At 31.5% G+C, this 15,230-nt stretch overlaps 1 protein-coding gene across 4 annotated transcripts in view; it reads right to left on the bottom strand.

Moving 5' to 3' along the window:
* Window positions 1-298: 298 nt before the first annotated feature.
* MS3_00007757 (uncharacterized protein) overlaps window positions 299-15,230 on the bottom strand; it is a gene marked incomplete at its 3' end in the record, with an annotated part of 33,367 nt that continues 18,435 nt past the window's right edge. The window contains exons 4-6 of one of the 4 annotated variants that reach the window (XM_051216083.1): window positions 10,907-11,528; window positions 8,941-8,966; window positions 299-2,298 (exon numbers count right to left, since the gene is read on the bottom strand). In XM_051216083.1, coding sequence (XP_051066639.1) covers window positions 8,943-8,966; window positions 10,907-11,302 — 420 coding nt within the window. In that variant the 5' untranslated portion in view covers window positions 11,303-11,528. The remainder of the gene's footprint in view (window positions 2,299-8,940; window positions 8,967-10,906; window positions 11,529-15,230) is intronic. The other 3 variants (XM_051216086.1, XM_051216085.1, XM_051216084.1) reach the window with 3 other exon arrangements.

A 15,230-nucleotide genomic window follows, 5' to 3' on the forward strand; every position in this document is an offset into this window, starting at 1 on the left:
CAAAACAGTAATTAGGCTTCAATACAGTTTAGATGTTATACCTTGTTCAAACTTATAGACATATAAAAGTAACTAAGAAAATGATTTAGTAAAATGATACATCTAGATATTTTCAATTAAAATGTAAGATCTTGGGAACAAGACAGATATGTCAAGGTTGAGAATTCCTCCTAATGATACGGCTGTTTGCTATGATTGTAAAATAATTTTACCTGATACTTATTGAAGCAGAACTCATTAGTAAGTCAATGAATTTGAATGGAATAAACTAATAGTTAATCAATAATCTAATATGTGTATGGGATTCGCAAACTCAGTGAATTTATAGGCATGACCAGGAAATATAATTCATAATTGAATTATACATTTACTTCAATCTTAATACCTTCCCCCGAACGATGGTGGGGTTCCTTTATTCGCTTTACGGTGACTTTTGTTGCTCGTTAAGTGGTTAATCGGGAAGTTGATAAACAAATTTACATTCTTCCAAAGTGTGACTCATGAGATTCGTTTCATGGGCAGAATTCATGAGTTCTTCAAATTACATTTGGATAAGCTGTATTGTCGACTTTCACTCTAGAAAACTCTAAAATAACTTAGATTTTCGATTCCGACGTGGTTGTTATGCCTCAAACTAAATGCTGATTACTGCTACTGATATGCTGTTTACTATGACTGCTTTGTTATACCACTTAATGATAAACACGGCTACGGAATCTCTCGATCAACAGAGTCAAATGTCTCCTTAATGTCAAAAAATACAACTAAAACCGGACGTCGGCAAGTATATTCATCTTTTAACACCTGACGGAAAGTGAATATTCGGTTAGTAAATACAGTTTCAGAATTGAAGGCAGTCGTTAGTTGTTTATGAGGGCCAGATAGACATTGAATGATCAGAAGGTATTATTTTCCGTACTATATTGGTAAAAACTGGTTCTTACGTCGTTGTCACAAAATTTCATCATAAACGTCTAGCTCTAAAATTCTAGCGACTATATCTCAATCAATTTAATCTCCAACAAACTGGACTACCCAATATTGTTAAGCGCCTCTAAAATCAACTTATCAGGTCCTTCAGCTCTCCCTCGGTTAACTAAAGTGTGAGCTAGTTTGATCTTGTTCTTATGCCGTAATTTAATTCGGTTAATATATATGTAAAAAGTAGAATAGCAATTATGCTATACATAATTCTCTTTTGTATATTTTCTATTAACACCTGAAAAAAAAACAGGGTTTATGCAGGGATATTATAAATCATTTAAAAGGGTAAGTTTAAAAAGACAATTTGTAAAAGTATCGAAGTGTCCTTGCATTCTATGCACCATTGGGATTCAACGATAATGTTATATTTTGGAAACAAAATGTAATTCTTAATCGTTCATCAAATCATTACAAATAATCAGTATTAATCAACAATAATAGAGAATGATGATAAAGCACTGAACGGTAAACAATCGAATAAATAGATTATTGCATAAAATATCATTATAATACATAGTAAGACAGAGAGACCAGATGATAATCAATTCTGTTGTATTTATTATAAGAAATGAATGAAATTGTAAAGGTGAATTTGTATCTTGTTTTTACTGTAAAAAAAACACAACATAATTCATGCTGTATGTTTCATCTTTTGTTGATATTTTTTCCCGATGAAAAAGAAAATATTGACATATTGAGTAGTTTGTTAATTTTGTTTCAATTTGACGGTAGGTAGCTTTTGAAGGCACAAACCAATACAAACAATCATTTTCAAAAAAAAAAACAGAATTGATAAGATCTACACATACAGATACAGAGATGATTACATAGTCAAATTCATATAATTTAAACAGTACAATTGAGTGAATAGAAAATAAAATTACATAATTAAATAATAATTAGATTCATAGAGAATGTTATTAATTCACAGATGTCTCTGAAATCATTTATTTTTTCTCAAAACAGAAAAAGGACATTATGGCGCAACCAAATGAAAATAATCAGTAGTAATAGAGAATAAAATGTGATCATCAATGGTATGTGGATACATTTAAAATTTTACAATTATGAATAGAAGTATTGAAATAAAGTAGAACATCTCGGAGTGAGGAGTATTAAAGTTTGTCATTCATATTACAATTAGTAATAACAATAAAAATAATAGTAATTAAACATGGTAAAAGTAAAGTAGTAAAGAAATTAAGCACCAAAATTCATAATTAATCTATATTTGATGATTTATTAAAGACCCCCTTCAAATGCTTTTACCAATTCCAGTACACGTGAGACACGATGCTCACTTGGCGGATTAATCTAAACGATATAGTTGAAAAGAATAAATAAACATGAGAAAGTCAAAATACAAAATCAATAAATAGTTTACAATAATGATTTTGTTCATGTTTTTTGCTATTTTTTTCTCGAAATAAAAAAGGGAGGTCAGGTGAATTCTAGCAAGTTATTAACCATGCAATTCAATTACGCTGAAACACTAATACTTTAAATAAAACTGAAAATTTAGATCATTAAATAATAATAACAGTAATAATAAAAAAAACAGATCTCTTGCTGAATTATTGAAACGGAAAAAAAAGATTATTAGAAACACCATATTTGACAGGAGAATGATCATGATCAACAAAAAATTTTGAATCTGAGCGCCAAAGAATTAATAAGTGTGAATCAAAGTAAGAAAGAAGTAATACGAACATCATGTTCATACATGCAGTGGTTCGATATAAGCATATATTAGTTAGTAATTAAATGATAGATTATGTTATGGTCTGGTCAATATACGGTCTAGGATCAATGTGATGAACAAGTGCAACTAAATCAATGAACCTGACAACTTAACATATTAACGCTTCAATACAGTTTTAAAAGTAATGGAATCGATTGAAGATTGACGACTTATTTCAAATAAAAGTCGGTTTTATCCTATGAGAACAATGAATTGCTTTGGAAAAAAGATATATCTTTTACGTATAAACTAACAAATCATTATGAAATTTGAATGTAGAGCAATTTTGTAAATGATTTTAAACAAGAATCAAGAGATGGTTAACTACTTTTGCATTACAAGGATATTCCATGATGACAAATCGATCTTACTATTTTAAAAACTTGTAAATAGTGAATAAAATCAAACACACACGTCATACTTGATGAAAAGTGGTTCTTTATTACTTAGGACATAAGGAAATACTAATCAACCGGTCGTCACACTAAGTTGTCTTCGACAATCACGTTCTGTCTAGTAAAAAGGAGTCTGACTTCATCGTAATATTTAGTCGGAGAATGATGCAGCCACTGGTCACTACAACATGAGTTGATAAAGCACTTATATTTCTCTCTTTGTTCTAAACTACCAATTTATCTGTCAACATAGACAATTGGTATTTGGTTGATATTCATTCAGCGAACAAAGTATATTATGACTAAATTCGGTAAAAGAGATTAGACGTTTTCTATGATAAACATAATAGTAACAATTGACAAAAATATTATATTTAGACGATGTATGTCTTTTTCATGAAATTATTTACAGTCTAATAGCTTCGTAAAGAAACGCCATAGCATAAGCAAAATATTTTGAATTTTTTTACAATGAGTGATTAGTCAGTGGTTACAATAAGGGTCAGTAACTGACGTAGAAGTTAAAATCTTATTTCCATATATTAAAAGTTTACGAAAACAAGAACACAAATATGTTTAACTTTTAGAGTAATTATCAACCGAGAGAAGTAGGCTAGTGAACTCGCAACATGGAATATTTCTCGTGTATTAAGAAATAAATGAGGTAACTTCAGTCTATACTTCAATAGTTTAGAATCCGTGTGTTGCGCAAACCAAAAGATAATTTACTTAAAGATGAAATGAAGTTAAACTGCAAAAATAACAAACACAAAGTAATGAATGTATGCTAAGTTAATTATCATAAGGTGTTATAATTTCATTTCGTACATTAACCAATTAGTCAGCCAGTCACAACGTAGAACCTAGTACGTATGTACATCGATTCAAGCTGCCATATCCTATTACCACATATAGATTAAATTGTCAGGCCAGATCCCAGAATGGTAAAGGTAATAACAGTATCAGTGTTAACAGAAAAGATTAGGGATCGAAGAGACAATTCAAGAAAATAAAAATTAGTGAGATTAAAAATACTGTGAGGAATTTAGAATCTCAGGATTTGGGAGGTGATAAAGAACGGATGCACCTACGCGATTGCAAATAACTTTGAGCCATATCATTCAAAGTCTCTAACTATTGATTACGATAATCATGCGGATCCCAACCAGGTAGTCTACACCTATTAACAGGGCTGCCATTGACTTCATGGACTGATGACATATTTTGATTCGGACGCCTTTACCTTTCTTCTAGCCTGCTTCTACATCAAACACCACCCGTCGAGGTAACCGGTGGTTGCGCATACGTAACACACGTACTAACTACCTCAGTTGAAGATTTACTACCTTATCAACATGTGCTTCAGAATGAGTGAGTCTTCTATAGAAACAATTCAACGATGGTTGATGGCAATGTGGTCTATTTGAGTTCATCGATGGGTCGGTTGTCGGAATCACCACGTTTGACAATGTTTCTCATTATGTTTAAAGTTAGTATTTGCTAGAAATAGACGGTTATCTGAGCACTGTTGCAATAGACACCCGCTATTATCTGTTCGCTGAGTCCTAACACCGTAAGATCTGCCGAAGTGTCTTTCGATTTGGTTTAGTCTACCTACATGAGCATTAAAATCACCTGCTACTATTACTACACCAATGTTTAGCTTTTTGAAGGTTGGATAGCTTCCCCAAAAATCCGTCTTTAACTTCGTACGAGTTTCAATCAATCGGAGTGTAGGGAGAGACAACGAAAGGGAAATAGGATTTTTCCCTATTTTCCCAAGTTCTTACTGTCTCGTTTAGTCAAACAGAGCACAAGCGACTGTCCATTAGAGTTTGGTCTAACAGATCCTGTTCTGTTTTTGAATTTAACGCTACAGCTACGCCAGCAAGGCCACGGGGAGTAGTAGTGGGAGCTACATATACTCGAAGGATAACTCATGCCGGTTCTTTATATTGACGAGGTCAAATGAACGACCATACCTGGATCGTACATGAGCGTTTCGGAGACGCAACATATATCGAGGGCACGAAATTCTAGAATCCTAGCTAAAAAGCTTGTCCTATCTGACAAGGTTTGAACATTGAAAGCTCCAACATTTAGTTTACAGCGTGGTTTCAGAAGACTAAGAATAACATTTCGTAGAATTAAATTAGCAGCTGTGGCTTGTGGTGACAAAGATATACGAGAAAGGTTAATCGTGGGGATAGAAGAGTTATTAAGAAGTGAGAGAAGGATTTGATCGTCAACATCAGCAACATCCCTCCCGTCTCTAACCTTTGCGATCCAGCTTGGGTCCAATGGATCTAGCTGATCCCGAGCCCTGCCAAGTTGTATCTCCTCATTTCCGCAGCTATTTGACTGGTCCTCCCGGTCTGCCGCATTGTCCGAACATTCAATGTACCTATAAAAATTGTTGCTCTGGTTACTAGAAGAGGCAAAATCCTCGTGACTTCCGAAGAATCTTAGCTTTCATAATGAGGCGTCATAATTCTTCCTTAAACTCGGAGGGCAGAGTTTAAATGGTTTAGTATGTTTATTGTGGTTAGTGTTTTTTTTAACAAGGTCGTTTTCTACAGGATGGGGTTGCCGATCTTACGCCAAACACTTCAACTTTACCTCGACTTGGAACCGGCAGTAGCTCTAGAAGAGCTATAGGCGTTTTTCTCATCAATACTCTACTCATTTACAAAAGAAAAGATTGACATTCAATAACAAAACAGCTCACTTTAACTCTGTTTCTTTATACGATTCATCTTATAATTTAATAAACTTAGACTAACTATACCAAAACTGCGGCGTACTTTCAAGGTTTTTCTAGAAATTTTACGTATGTTTGCATTTATTTTTTATGATAAAATTACTATCAAATTACAAGTATTGTAATAAGATAGCTCACTTAAACGTGTGCATGTTAATTCACAAATTCCAAGTAAACTATATAGATCTAGTTAACTGCATCATTATGCTAATTGGTAAATTGGAATTTGATCATTTTTACAAATCTATGTAACCTACAACTCTTAATTAACATTACCACATACCTGTAATACGAAATTATATATTTTTTGTGCATGTGTGTATATGTGTAGTACACAATTTGTACATATATTGACATACATCATGTGATACAACTGATTACACAATAGACCACCACCATACACGTGGACTAAAGTTTATGTATAATGAATGAAAAAAGACATGTTGAGTCAATGAGAAGAGTTTAGTAATTCTTTTTTTTTGCAAAAAAACGGGGCGTATATTTCTTTTGAAATAAGTTACAAATATAGAGAAGTCCTTTTTTTAAAAAAAACTAATTTCTTATCCATTAAAACTCAATAAGAAATACTGTTGTAAAGATTGGTCAGTAAATATGTTTCCATGATCTAGGGTGTTAAGATGCATAACTCCTTCTTGTTATGCTATACTCATAATTATCTCTAATGAGGATAATTATATATATTCTCTTTATGAATTGGGTACTTAGTCAGTCAGACATAATCAGAGTAGATTTTAACACAAATATGTAACAATTAATTATGTAGCAATTAATCAGTCTCTTATTGGTATATGTGCACTCTGTGCGGATTGCCTCTGCATTACCATTAAGTCACGAGCATTATAAGCAGGGATAGATGGTGACTAGCAGTATAATCAAGGAAGCGCGTTTCGTCCTAGCTATGTAGAGAACGCAACGAAGTTTCAAACGAACGGAACTGGGTTTGAATCCCGGAGTGAACGTCAACTATGGAACGGAGGTTCATTCAGCTGACGAACCTCTAGTGGAACGAAACGCGTATCCTGGACTCCGTTACTGACCACCACCCATCTCTACTTACAATATACGGACTATTTATCCACTATGTGTATTATATATATATATATATATATATATATATATATATATATATATCGACGGAACGTTGTATTTCGTTACACAAGTGACACAATAAAAACCAAGTGAATACTAGAGTAAATCTTAAGGGTAACGATTTTTGCTTTCTAATTTAGTTGGGGAAAAAGAAACTAGTTTTGTGTACAGCATCGTGAATAAATCACTTTGTTACATCTTTTTATTAGATTTGAACAAATACTACGTTAATTGTATTTTTCTATAATTAAATATATAATAAATAATTTCTTCGTGTATCTTATGACTAAATTAAAGAAATTAACGTAAGTAGGATCTACTCGGGGGTGACCCCCTAAGGAAACCACCTGTTTCGATTTGGGCACCCAAGCAGTATTCCAGACCTCATGCAAATCGGATGGTTTGTGTGGTGTATATGTATTTGATGCCTCCTTATACCAATGTCTGTATTTAAATAAATAAATAGTTACAAACAACATGGGGGCTGGAATGAATGTCAATCAGATTATATTGCATCAGAAAAGCGTAAGGAAAAACAATAAGGTGAAAGTCAAATGAATAATAGTGAAAAGCTAGAAGCCAAGAACGTGGTCACAATTTAGCGAAGCTAGAGGAAAAATATATCTGCACCACTGTGCAAAATTTCGAGTTATGCCACTCTTTTTTATTTAATCTTAAGTCAAGGTTATCAAGTAGAATCCAACCAGAAAGTATGTACAATTTCCGATACGGCTCATTCAATGATTTTATGAATTGATAATCATGTCTCGATTTGAGCGAACCAAACGCTTTTCAAGCTTACGCCTATACTAGACAATGTTGCATGTTAGGGTAACTGATAGGCGGGATTCTGTAACACTTATAACAGCCACTTACGAGAACGAATGGTTGCAATCAACTTACAATTTTTGCCTAAAACCTTAGTATTAGTTATCCAGTTAGTCAATCGTATATGAGCAATAAGTCAAAGAGATCAATAACTGATAAATTCACAAGAAAAATGTCAAACATTAAATAATTTCCCACTGAAGATGATATCAAAATGTAAACACTTAGGAAAGGAACAGTAAAACATAAGTTTTATCACATTTACACAGTATTAACAATGATGAGTCCTGGAATAAATTAGTCTTATTGCTCATTTGAGGATAAGGTAATGTTTCGTACGTAAGTATAAACTCCTTTCATTTAATGAATTTATTTACCATCATTAAAACAACTAATTGAAACATTAGATTGAAATCTGTACATCAATCATGATAAATCGCTCGATAGTCAATTCAGATAAGATCACTTAATGATTAGAAAAAAATATTAAACAATAATGACCTTGTGATTACATAATGTTGTTGATGTCATTTCTTATCAACTATTACTATTAGTTGTAAATAATAAAAATTCTTTCTATTTACCCACCTACACAATAACAGTGGGTTTGAAATTAAACAACATTTTAACAAATTAATGAGGGTTTAATCAGATAATTTGTCATGATTGTTGAAGTCTTTTAACTTTCTACTTTCAGGACAATTAAATTAAAGTTCTGTTATTAATCTAATAAGTAATTGAATAATTAATAATGTTAGTTTTTTTCTTTTTTAGTTGGATATTATCTACTAAAATCCAAATACTTTATCAATTGAATACATTAAGAAAATTTATAAATCAGTAACTATGCCTAAACTATGAGAAATTTATTTGATATAATAAAAATGGATTAATCTTATGATAAAATGAAAAAAGGTAACACTTTACAATTAATATTGTATATACTAATTATAAATTGAAAGACAATGAGGAAAGAAATAAAATTAACCATGCATGTACATTCATTTAGTCATTCATATAATAAAAGTGGATGTAGTATAGAAGAAGAAAAACACACCAAGAGTTCGGGTTTTTTTTTAGAAACTATTTGATAGTAATTCTAATCATTAAAATAAACTCACTTTTATTCATCCTTAAGAGTAACAAGCTATATTTATATCGTAATATAAATTATAACGTATTTGTTGATTTAAAGATGGATAGACAAAAAAATATAGATATTATATTGATGTGTATCAAAGCAGTAATTTCAATACTTGTTTTTATATAAAAGCATTCAAACGAAGAAAAATGTATATTATTTCCTACGAAGTAAAAAGTACATATATGTATATAACTGCTGTAATCGTGTATTTTACCACAGATAGATTACATTGATCTTCGAAACCGCAATATTTAAAAATGCATCAATATTAGGGATTAAAATATAATTGGATTAAGGAGATTGTAGAGATGATACTTAGATATTCTGAGAGCTAGTATCAAATAGAGAACCGTTGAAAACTAGAAAAAGTTGGACAGTTTTTGTTCTCATTTGACACTTTAGCAGCATGTATCAACATGATATTGAATCTCGGATATACATATCTTGTAGACAGCATGATAATTTTAGATCTCTGAACCATGAAAGTTTCGGATTAAGACAAGTTAATCTATGTAAAGCTGTTTATCAGAGAATATGAAAAATGACTACATATATTTGGTTTCAATAGTTAAGCGGTATTTTATTCATTCTCATCGCTGATAGATCCCACAATCAACATAAATATATCTACTTCAACTACTGATATATATTTATCTTAGTCAGTAGAATTAAGAGATTGAAACAAAATATCCAGTTGATGAAAATACACTGATTGACTTGCAATTATTTTCTTTTTTACTACCAATGAATAAAAGTTATATAATTGTCAATATACTTTTTCTTTAAATTCGTATAATACCTCTCTGTTTATTGATACTAGAAAGGATCCACAGTTTACATGAATTATTTACTGAGTATTTCACCAATTTTTGTACCAAAGTCCTGATAAAAATTTTATCCATCAAACAATTAACGTAAACTAATATAGAAACTAATAAATAAAAAAATTTCATGGTATTTAATGTCATCTGCTATTAAACCATCTGAGGTATTTTCATGTGATTAACAGACTATTCCAGTGATTTAATTGATTTAAAATTAAGATGCATCTTAACAATAAGATAACTCAAGAGGGTACAGTTGAGCTAATCAACATGATTCATCCGATAGTCTACAGACAATCGACAACCCAATAAGTACTGATGATTGTAAGCCTGAGAGTATAATTCAATGAAATAAATTTTTTAGTTTATAATTACAACATTAACTGATGAACAAGCCTTTATTTATTGCATTTAATTCAACAGGGTAATGCGATTTATTTGTTGAGATGAACACTATTCGACTGAATTTCATGTAATCACTATTTAGTCGAATAAGACGATATGATTACTATGGAGACGGAGTTGTGAAGATCATTTTAAAAGTCAAACTTTTTCGATTTTTAATTAATCAACATTCTGTACAATGAATGGATGAACGCCATTTTACAATTTTAATTTGGCTAAAAATAATACGTTACTGAAATATTACTACCACATAGAACGACTTTTTGGAGATTGTTGAATTGTATCATTCGCATCACGGATTGGTTTTAGTTAGGCAATCATTGAAAACAAGAAAATACTGGACAACTGTTCCGTCCTAGTATGGGACTCCTTAGTATTGCGAATCCGTAACTTCACTAGAGATTGAACAAAGGACCTTTAGGTATCGCAGTAAGAGCTTAACCTTTTAGACTACTGAGTCAACACATTTAATGGTTTAACTTCAATCAATTTGTGAAATTGCACAACCATGTGTCATTGATGGGTAACTGTCCCACATCTGACATAGGTGAACTCGACTGATTATGGCTTACTGAATCATTTTAAAAGAAAACTTAAACTGAAACATTAATGTCCCAAAACTGAATATATACATTTATTACACATATTGACTACAATTTAAAGGAAGTATTTTCATTAATAATAAATGGCAATCTTAAAAATATGTTAACATACACGAGAAGTTTCACCAAATTTTTGACGTAAGGCCACTGTTTGAGGACTAGGACTTGGAGGATATTTATTTGAATTTTCTTCAACACCAATCAGAACAGGTTTCTTCATCATAGATACAGAGATATGTGTTTTTGTCTCAGTATTAATATGAGTAGTTTGATTACTAACTTTGAGACTAATATCATTATCATTATTACTGGTATTAGTAGTATCATTACTTTTATTATCCACAGACGCTTTACATGGGATAAAAACAATTGATGGAATTGATTCAGAAGATTGTTTTGAACTAATCAGATTGTTCTCATGATGGTCGGTTAAGTTTTTATTTACATCTTTTGTTTTTAAACAAATCTGTGATGACTGAATTTCATTACCGGATGATGGAATGAACATGGAACGTGGACGAATATGTTGATCACCGCCATTGTATGATGCCAGCGGTGTTAAATTATGGAAATCACTGGTAGAATTTATTTTTATTCTCTCAAATCCTGTACTTTTCTTTGGGGGTTTGAAAGGTGTTATTGTTTCTTGATCAAATGACGTGAGTAAACAGTCAGATTTACGATAGGAATCAGATTTACGTTCCAGAGAATTCGAGTCATACGCAGATTTTACGCTGAAATTATTAAGAAATAAGGCAAGAGAATAAACTTTAGATAAAAACGATACAAAATGGTATGTTGTCCAGTGTGGCTAAAAAGAGGAGGCAACGGCTCAATAAGAAGTTCAATAATCGAACACCTTGTGAACACAGGTCACTTAATCAAGACAGACTCTGTATTCAAAGTCATCTACAAGGTAAGTAGAAGTCTTCCAAAGACAATTAGACTGCATCTTCTTTGCCGGAGCATTAGCCATACGTCTGGAAACACCAGAACTGTGTGTGCATAAGAGACTGGTACAACCTCTTCTTCTACTATGGTCTTAATGTCTTATAATTTATTTTCTCTTTCTCATACTCTTCTTCCTTTACAACTATCTGCTTCACCTTCCATCTTCCCCTCAAATCCTCTACCCCCAACTGGTTTATTTTGTTTCTACGATCATTCTGATTACATCTATTCTCAATTTCAACATTTTATCTTATCATGTTGAGCCATCCTTTCCGATTGATAATTTTCCCTATCTATTTTTTTATGAATACTCAAGCCATTAACAATCAAACGATTATTAAACTTTCCTTGCTTTCTAAAACAAAAAAAAGTTTTTAATACCTTTGTTTATTTAACCTCACTGTCACCATGTCTAACAGAAGTTTATTATCATCCTGTAAAAATAAGTATATATATTTGCGATTGTACAGCTTTGAAAATGAATTTGCCGAAAAGAGAACTCTTCGCTGAACTAATCTTTCTTATTTGAAATGGTATGTATCATAAAAAAGATGAAATAGCACACTGGTTCAGTTAAAAGTAAACGCTTGCTAATGTTCGTCTAATCAGACTAAAAATGTGTTGAAAGCTCTAATGCTAAAGCTGAATGAATATGTACACAAGCCTTGTGTAAATATATATAAAAGTGAACTGATCGAGACAGGGATATATAGGCGGTGGTTTTGGGGCAGATCACTTTTTCATTCGCTCACAGTAAGCCAGCCCATATATGGATTCCCGACATACCACATGTCCTTGAGAAAGTAGATGATCTGTCCGAGATAGACCACTATAGCAGTAACAAACGTCGAGTTAGTATTACACCAGATATTGCAGTCAGTGCAGCTTCCAAAAATTAAAACTACTTGATCAACTGGCATTTACTAGTTGATGATTAAGTTGAAAGAGCAAAAAAAAACACTTCTATTTGACTGTATAGTCTACAAGAACGATGAGATATCGTACAAGAGATAATCCAAACTCAACCATCAAATTTCTGGAAATACTGTAATTATTACGAATACATTATCATAAAAATCTATGTTTAATTCTTTAAAAAAAGTTAATTAATTTGTCGCAGATTCCATTTACCATTCAAATCAGATAAACGGACACTGTAAATCTTTAGATATTGAGCAGTTTCATCATTTCTATTACAAGAATTTAAACTACGATAAACTCTGCATTGAACTCAGAACTGTGAGATTGTATAGACTAATATGCCTTTTTAAAGCAACACTTTCTGATATGAAATTAGGTAATAGTACTAAACAGTTCTACTATGAAATAGCATAATATTTTACAAAAAGAATTTAACTATTTATTCATAGTGTGAATATACATCTTACAATTGCTAGTGGGTAAAATAATTTACAATCTTTAAGCTTAACTTCATTATTTAATGTATAGAGACAGGAAGTAAATCATTAAAGTACATGAAATTGAAAAATATTTTTTGATAAAAAAGACTATAAAGGACGTATATTTTAATTAATAGCATGGTTAATAATTAACTAACAACAAATATTATGATAAAAACAGATAAAATAATACAGAATTTCGTGTAAACTGTACTAATCTAAATTGTTGTACTTTTTCCGATTGGATGAAAAGAGAGAAAAGAAAATTGTAAGTATTATAGTAATTAGGCTACAAAAAGAATAATTAGAGAATAGTGATATAAAAAGTGAATATAATTTTATTTTGGTAGCTGATTTCTGACTAACTGGATGTATGATGATAGTTAGTTTATGAATAGGTTAGAAAGTTAAAGGAGACAAAACCAAGACATGCATTAGTCTATAAAGTCATTGACTGTTGAAATGAGCCGTGTAAGTGAAGATGATGTACACTACCTGGTTGGGGTCCGCGTAACTATCTTCAACAATGGTTCGAAACATAAGGTGATATGGCTAAAATTTACTGGGAATGGCGTAGATGCATTCACTACTTGTTTTTCCTTAGTTTCTAAGTTTCTAAATTATCTTGTAGAAATTTTCTATCTCACTAATCCACATTTCTCGAATTACATCGTCAATACTTAATCTTTACTACTACCACTAATATTATTACTATATTTTAATATTATGGAATCTCTCTATGCTGTAGCAAATTGTGCCAGTTTCTATGTTTCCCATGTCTTAGCAAAATCACAGTCAAAAAATGACTTTTTTACTGTCAACTCTTAAGTTTCCTATTGAAAGCCTGTTAATGTTTTACGTGGGTTTTGCGTTTTCACTTTTCTCCTTCAAATAAATTATACTAAATACTTTCAAATCGAAAATGCCCTTTATTCATTGTTGAACAGTTGTGAACGCTATTGATATATATATATATATATATATGGCTGGCAAGTCAGCCTACAGGAAATTAGACTATGAAATACCATAATAATCAGCTATACATCAACATTAAACACTTTATTCAAGTGTAAAATACATTTCAATAAATTAGTATTCATGTCTTGATTTACGTACAGCAAGAGAGAGAAAATTCGTGGACACATAAAGAATGTGAGTATCTAGTTGACATAGTAAAATTATGAATAAATAACTAACTATTCAACAGATAAGTTGAGTCGACTTTTTGTTGTTGTAATTTGATACAGAGGACGACATTGTATTTGATACTTATGTCTATAAAAGTTAGTCAGTAATTATGTGTTTCTGTATAATCTTATGTTTACTATTGACAGAGCATTCGAAGTCGGTCAGTGTGGATTTATTACAAAATACACTACAGAATAAAATCAATAGTTTAAAACCAAGTAAAATGAGCATTAGCATATTTGTTTTATACAAATAAAAGTAACAAATACACGAAACAGACTCATAGTTTGATTAGGTTTAAACTCTTGATTTTATTCAACTTAAACAGTCGAATGATTTGAAATAAAATTATTTTGACTGGTGAAACTCCCAAAATCAGTAGATTGATTAATAGGCATTAGAAAATGAATCCCGAATATTCTAAGTCACGATCGTAGCTGGTACGTTGATGTGGTGATCGGACTTGCATATGGTGATGATCTCATTGAGCCATATTGGGTTCGTTTTTTTAAAAATTACCATACCAAGTAGTTCATTTGGAGAATGGTAAGACTAAAAGCAGGAAATTAACGACAGAGGACGAAGTCAAACCGTTAATTGCAATAGGATATGACGGCAGTAATGTAGTTTATTCAGAAAGCCGGTATTTCCAATGATGCCAACGTCTCACAACGGAAGGGAGGGGGATTAGGAAAGGTCGACCCTAAAATTATTACACGTCACTATACCCTATGGATTTCTATCGTCAGAAGTAGTACCTCAAAAACACAGAGATAACACATTAAAAACTGCTCACAAGAAGCCCATGTGTTTCCTTAGGAACTGGGGTTACTCTCCAAGGTCAAAAAACACCACTAATAACCCATTTTCTTTTTTATGTACCTCAAGAAGAAGTAT

This window comes from Schistosoma haematobium, chromosome 4 (assembly GCF_000699445.3).
Source record: "Schistosoma haematobium chromosome 4, whole genome shotgun sequence".
Lineage (NCBI taxonomy): Eukaryota > Metazoa > Platyhelminthes > Trematoda > Strigeidida > Schistosomatidae > Schistosoma > Schistosoma haematobium.